Consider the following 6870-nt stretch of genomic DNA (forward strand, 5'->3'; position numbering starts at 1 on the left):
TTTTCACACACCCCCCCTCACTCCCTCCCCCACCCACACTCAGTAACAGCAGTGTGGACCATCTACAAGATGCCCTGCAGAAATTCCCCAAAGATCCTCAGGCAGCACCTTCCAAACCCCACGGCCACTTCCATCCAGAAGGACAAGGGGCAGCAGGTACATGGGAACGCCAGCCCCCTGCGAGTTCCCCTCCGAGCCCCTCACCATCCCGACTCGGGAATATATCACCGTTCCCCTCAGTGTGGCTGGGTCAGAATCCTGGAATTCCCTCCCTCAGGGCATTGTGGGTCTACCCACAGCACACGGACTGCAGCGGGTCAGGAAGGCAGCTCACCCCCCACCTTCTCAAGGAGGGGGGCAACTAGGGACGGGGCAATCAACGCTGGCTATCACCTTACAGGTGATTTCATAAAAATGAAACTCCCACAACACACAATCCTAACGGACCAAATCTCTTCACATTCAGTGAGAGGAAAGGAGGCATTGATGAGGAACCATGAAAAGGGGGGGCGGGGGAGGGGTGGGAAATAACAGGGAGGGTGGGGAGAGCGGAGAGAGGCCAAGGATTGTGGAAAACCTGCATCCCGCAGACCTGGGAAGTGAGTTACCCGAGGGAATGCACACCCACCCCCAACATCCCCCCCCCCCCGCCCCCCCCTTAACACCCCAAACAGGTCAGCAGCGCAAACGCGGACTTACTTCGCCAGGACCCGCCTGTTGAGTTCCCGAGTACGACGCGTTGAAGTGGTAGTGCGGTGACGTCGAGCTCATGTGGATGGTGTGAGCAGCCTGTGGAAGCACGAGGCAAGAGGTTACACCGAGAGGCAGAGGGAGCTTTACTCTACCGACGAGAGGCCGAGTGGTATTATCGGCGGACTGTGCACCCAGAAACCCGGAGAATGCTCTGGGGAATCCGGGTTCGACCCCCGCCACGGCATTATGGCACCGCATGAATCCATTGTCGGAAAATCCCATCTGGTTCAATGGTGTTGAAGGTCTGAACCCCCCGGGAGGGGCCTCTCGGTTCCCCGGTCGGTCAAAGAAACACTAGCAGCTCGGTCTCTTTTAGCAAGTTTTAACAATTTATCATGACGCAGGGCTTCGTTTATCCAGCGACGCAGGGGTTTAGCACCTCGCTGCACTTTGGAAAATCCGTGCACAATCTTAAAACACAGACAACCTTTATAGGTTTCTTAACAAACAGAACAGCCAATAAAATGACAAATAGAAATAAAATTAAACCAATGATTTTTCCTGGGAACTGACATGTTTTGCGGGTCTTTATCTCCAGGACACCTGGTTTCCAAGATCAATTGGGATACTTTGATAATGTCATATTAGTTAAATCATACGATGAACGCGACATTGTTTGCTCATCTCTTTCAATTAGTTCAGGAATGCAGCTTACAGCAGAGTTAGAAGCCATTTTGTTATGTTGGTGGCATCAAGAAGCCATTTTGTTATGTTGGTGGCATCCAGAAGCCATTTTGTTATGTTGGTGGCATCAAGAAGCCATTTTGTTATGTTGGTGGCATCCAGAAGCCATTTTGTTACGCTAGTTGCAATAAGGAGCCATTTGGTAGTCAGGAAATCATGCTCCTGGTTGCTCCTGACAACAGCCTCAATCCAGATTTTGGATCCTCAATGTTATTCAGGGAAGGAAACGGCCGTCCTTACCTGGTCTGGGCCTACACGTGACTCCAGTCCCTCAGCAATGGGGTTGACCTCTCAGCTGCCCTCTGAAATGGCCCAGCAAGCCGCCCAGTTGTACCAACTGCTCCAAAGCCTCAGAGAAATGAAACCGGACGGGTCAGCCGGCATTGGGTCAGACACTGGCAGAAACAGCCCTGCCTACCCTGTGAACACCCTGCTCACTAGCATCTTGGGGGGGGGGGTAGTGCCAACGCTGGGAGAGCTCTCTCACACGCTGGGCAAGCAACAGCCTGACAGTCATACTCACAGAGTCGTACCTTAGAGACAATGTCCCGGACCCCACCGTCACCACCCCTGGATATGTCCTGTCCCACCCAAGGGCAGAGGGGGGCAGCACACAGTGGGATACAGAGGGGAGGGAGTTGCTCTGGGAGTCCTCCATATTCACTCTGGTCCCCATGACCCTCCCTCGGCTGATGGATCAATACCCCAACTCCGTGTAGAACCACCCTTATAGGGTGGCAAGGGCACAGAGTGTGCTCTGGGGGTGGGGCGGGGGGGATTTCAGTGCCCACCACCAAGGGTGGCCCAGAGACAGCAGCATTCCGGATCGAGCTGGTCGGGTCCGAAAGGACATCGCTGCTGGACTGGGGTCTGGGGCAGGTTGGGGTGTGGGGTGAGGGGGGAACCAACAGGAGGGAGAAACACCCCTCCCCTCATCCTCACCAACCAGCCGGCTGCAGATGTATCTGTCTATGACCGTATCGGTAAGAGTGACCACCGCACTGTCCTTATGGAGACAAAGTCCCACCTTCCCATTGAGAATCCCCTCCATTGGGTTGGGTGGCTCCATCCCCAATGGGACAGACTTCAAACAGACCCAGCAGCTCAAGACTGGGACATCCATGAGGCGCTGTGGGCAGTCAACAGCAGCAGAACGGTCCTCCAGCACAATCTGGAACCTCGTGGCCCGGTAATTACCGCCCCATCAGTCTCCTCTCCACCATCAGGGAAGTGATGGAAGGGGGTCACCAAACCGTGCTACCAAGCAGCACCTGCTCAGCAATAACCTGCTCGGTGACCCCCAGTTTGGGCTTCACCAGGGCCACTCAGCTCCTGATCTCATTCCAGCTCTGGTTCAAACATAGACAGGGGAGGGGAGGGGAGGGGAGGGGAGGGGAGGGGGACAGCCCTTGACATCAAGGCCGAGTGTATACGACCGAGTGTGGCATCAAGGAGCCCTGGCAAAACTGGAATTCATGGGTATCACGGGCAAACACTCCGCTGGTTAGAGTCATACCTGGCACATAGGGGGATGATCGGGGTTGTTGGAGGGTCAGTCAGCTCAGCTCCAGGACATCTCCACAGGAGTCCCTCAGGGGAGTGTCCGAGGCCCCAACCATCTTCAGCTGCTTCATCAATGACCTTCCCTCCATCATAAGGTCCGAAGGAGGGGGGGGATGATCGCACAGTGTTCAGCACCAATCGCGACTGCTCAGATCCTGAAGGAGTCTGTGCTCAAATGCAACAAGATCTGGACAATATCCAGGCTTGGGCCAACCAGGGGCAAGTTACACAAATGCCAGGACAATGACCATCAACAATAAGAGACACCGGCCCTTACATTCAACGGTTTTACCATCACGGAATCCCCCACTTTCAACATCCTTGGGGTTACCATTGACCAGATACTTAACCAGACTCACCACATAATCACAGTGGTTACAAAAGCAGGTCAGAGACTAGGGATACTACAGTGAGTAACTCCCCTCCTGACTCTCCCCCCAAAGCCTGTCCCACCATCTACAAGGCCCAGGTCAGGAGGGGGAGGGAATACTCCCCACTTGCCCCTGGATGGGGGCTGCTCCAACAACACTCAAGAAACTCGACCCCATTCAGGGACAAAGCAGCCCCCCGCTTGATTGGCCCCACACCCACAAACACCCCCTCCCTCCCTCCCCCCACTGACGCTCAGTAGCAGCGGTGTGGACCAGCTACAAGATGCCCTGCAGAAATTCCCCAAAGATCCTCAGGCAGCACCTTCCAAACCCCACGGCCACTTCCATCCAGAAGGACAAGGGGCAGCAGATACATGGGAACACCAGCCCCCTGCGAGTTCCCCTCCGAGCCCCTCACCATCCCGACTCGGAAATATATCGCCGTTCCCCTGAGTGTGGCTGGGTCAGAATCCTGGAATGGACTGCAGCGGGTCAAGAAGGCAGCTCACCCCCCACCTTCTCAAGGGCGGGCAACTAGGCAACCAGCCAGCAATGCTCACTGCTCACAAAATCAATTTAAAAATATATATCTAACCCCATGCTGTCCCTGTCCTGGGAGTGTTTGATGGGGACAGTGTCGAGGAAGCTTGACTCTGTATCTAACCCTGTGCTGTCCCTGTCCTGGGAGTGTTTGATGGGGGACAGTGTAGAGTGAGCTTTACTCTGTATCTAACCCCGTGCTGTACCTGTCCTGGGAGTGGTTGATGGGGACAGTGTGGAGGGAGCTTTACTCTGTATCTAACCCAGTGCTGTCCCTGTCCCTGGGAGTGTTTGATGGGGGACAGTGTAGAGAGAGCTTTACTCTGTATCTAACCCCGTGCTGTCCCTGTCCTGGGAGTGTTTGATGGGGGACAGTGTAGAGAGAGCTTTACTCTGTATCTAACCCCGTGCTGTCCCTGTCCCTGGGAGGGTTTAATGGGGGACAGTGTCGAGGGAGCTTTACCCCGTATCTAACCCCGTGCTGTCCCTGTCCTGGGAGTGTTTGATGGGGGACAGTGTAGAGGGAGCTTTACTCTGTATCTAACCCCGTGCTGTACCTGTCCTGGGAGTGGTTGATGGGGACAGTGTGGAGGGAGCTTTACTCTGTATCTAACCCAGTGCTGTCCCTGTCCCTGGGAGTGTTTGATGGGGGACAGTGTAGAGAGAGCTTTACTCTGTATCTAACCCCGTGCTGTCCCTGTCCTGGGAGTGTTTGATGGGGGACAGTGTAGAGAGAGCTTTACTCTGTATCTAAGCCCGTGCTGTCCCTGTCCCTGGGAGGGTTTAATGGGGGACAGTGTCGAGGGAGCTTTACCCCGTATCTAACCCCGTGCTGTCCCTGTCCCTGGGAGGGTTTGATGAATGAGATACTTGCTGAATACTGACCTGAAAGTGTTGGCTGAGGTCTTTGTTGATGACCAGCTTGACACCTTCGATTTGTTGTGGGAAAACATCTGTCCGGTTTGGGTAAAAGGAAATTTGAAGATTAACATAAGAGAAGGTACTGAGAGGGAGCCCCGAGCTAGACAGGGGAACCCCTCTGCCAATGACCTCTCGTCTTCCCTTGGACAGCGAGTGACTTCTCTCCATGGACGGTCTACCGCCATGACCAAAATAGTGGGCACTGCTGTCTGGCGTGTCCAAGGCCCCGACTCTACAGTGTCCGCCCCCCACCCCCCAATGTCAAACCCTCTGCTCCTCCCGTGCCTTCCCCAACCCATGCCACTCCCCTTGATAGTTCCTACTCCCCCCCTAACCCTTGACCATCACCACGACTGGTCACCTCTTCCCACTGTAAGTACCGTCTGCTGGTGACCTTTGCCCACTCTCCCCGTTGACTGCACCCTTCCCCCCCCCGCCATTGCACTGTAACCTTTGCCCCCCTCATCCCAAACGACTCATGACCCCCCCAAGACCTTTATCTCATCAAATGACCCCTGCCCTCCTTCCCGCCGTGACCCCTGCCCTCCTTCCCACCGTGACCCCTGCCCTCCTTCCCACCGTGACCCCTGCCCTCCTTCCCACCGTGACCCCTGCCCTCCTTCCCACCGTGACCCCTGCCCTCCTTCCCACCGTGACCCCTGCCCTCCTTCCCGCCGTGACCCCTGCGCTTCTCCGCATGACCCTCGACCCCTGCATGAGCCGCACCAACCCCCCCCCCACTCATCATCTCGGTGACCCCTGACCCGTGTCCCTCACCCCGCGACCCTGAGCTCACCCCATGACCTTTACCCTGTGACCCCCCCCGCACCCTTCCCCATTCATGAGCTGAACACCCCCCCGCGTGACCCTTGACCCCTCCCTGACCCTTGGCCCCTCCCCCCCCAGCGGTGACCCCTGACCTTTGCACCGCCGGTGCAGCCGCTCGAAGCCGCCGGGATTGTGGAGGAGGCGCCGCCGGCGCTCGGCCGCCGCCCGATTCCCCATGGGGCCGAGGGGGTGGGTGATAATCCCCCGCTCATGGGGGGGGGGGAAGGACCCCCGGGTCACGGAGGAAATCCCGTCCCTCTCTCTATTTCCAGCTTTTTGACCGACGCCAACCGCCGCCTACGGGCGCCGCCATCTTGGAGCCCCTCCCGCGCAGGCGCGCTGCGCACCGTCCGCCGGGGGGGGTGGGGCCTCCACCCTCCCGACGTCAGGCCGCCCTCCGCACCCTGACGTCAGCCCGCCCTCGACGCGATGACGTTCACACAGCGGCCGCCGTGTCACCCGCCCTCGACGCGCTGACGTTCACACAGTGGCCGTCCCCGACGCGCCTGGCGTCGCCACCGACCACTGTGACGTCATTGTCTCCACCCCCCCCTCCTTCCAAAGCCAGCCCACACATCACACGCCTTGATGAAGAATCTTTATAGAGTGGGCTGGAAGGGGGCGGGGCCTAGCGAAGCGGGTGGTGCGGCGGCGACGTCCCCGCCCTGAGCAGCGAGAGACCCGGGTTCAAATCCCGTCCCCGTCCCACCATGAAGGTGGTTCTCTCCAAGGAGAGAGGAAAGGCCCTGATCATTGTCTGACAGTGTGGATGGAGGCCATTTGGCCCATCCACTCCCACCAACCATGCAAAGGGAACATCCTAATCTTGTCATCAAGTTATTGACTTGTTGAAAGTTCTGAGGAAATCACGGCTGACCCACCTCGCCTGCACACGAAGGAAGAGTTTATTGATGCCCGAAGCCCCCACTCTCCTGCTCCTCGGATGCTGCCTGGCCCAGGCTGTGCTTTTCCAGCACCACACTTTTCAACTGTGGGAAATCTATGTCATCCACTGCACCCGGTTGCGCCCGGTGTGGCTCCCTCTACATCGGGGAGACAGGAGGCCTTCTTGCGGATCGTTTTCAGAGAACCTCTCTGGGACACCCGGACCGTTGCCCCATGGCTGAACACTTCAACTCCAGCCTCCCCACCAACGTTCCCCCCCCAACTCCATCATGGATATGCAGGTCCTGGGCCTCATCCATCGCCA

General features: G+C 57.2%; 1 protein-coding gene across 4 annotated transcripts in view; it reads right to left on the reverse strand.

The window, feature by feature from the left end:
- LOC140468586 (mitochondrial import receptor subunit TOM40B-like) overlaps positions 1 to 6014 on the reverse strand; it is a 65132-nt gene extending 59118 nt beyond the window's left edge. For 2 of the 4 annotated variants that reach the window (XM_072564677.1, XM_072564679.1), the window contains exons 1-3: positions 5753 to 6014; positions 4797 to 4864; positions 700 to 789 (exon numbers count right to left, since the gene is read on the reverse strand). In XM_072564677.1, coding sequence (XP_072420778.1) covers positions 700 to 789; positions 4797 to 4864; positions 5753 to 5837 — 243 coding nt within the window. In that variant the 5' untranslated portion in view covers positions 5838 to 6014. Of the gene's footprint in view, positions 1 to 699; positions 790 to 1677; positions 1793 to 4796; positions 4865 to 5752 lie in introns of those variants that run through there. The other 2 variants (XM_072564676.1, XM_072564680.1) reach the window with 2 other exon arrangements.
- Positions 6015 to 6870: the final 856 nt, after the last annotated feature.

This window comes from Chiloscyllium punctatum, chromosome 47, assembly GCF_047496795.1.
Source record: "Chiloscyllium punctatum isolate Juve2018m chromosome 47, sChiPun1.3, whole genome shotgun sequence".
Classification (NCBI taxonomy): Eukaryota; Metazoa; Chordata; class Chondrichthyes; order Orectolobiformes; family Hemiscylliidae; genus Chiloscyllium; species Chiloscyllium punctatum.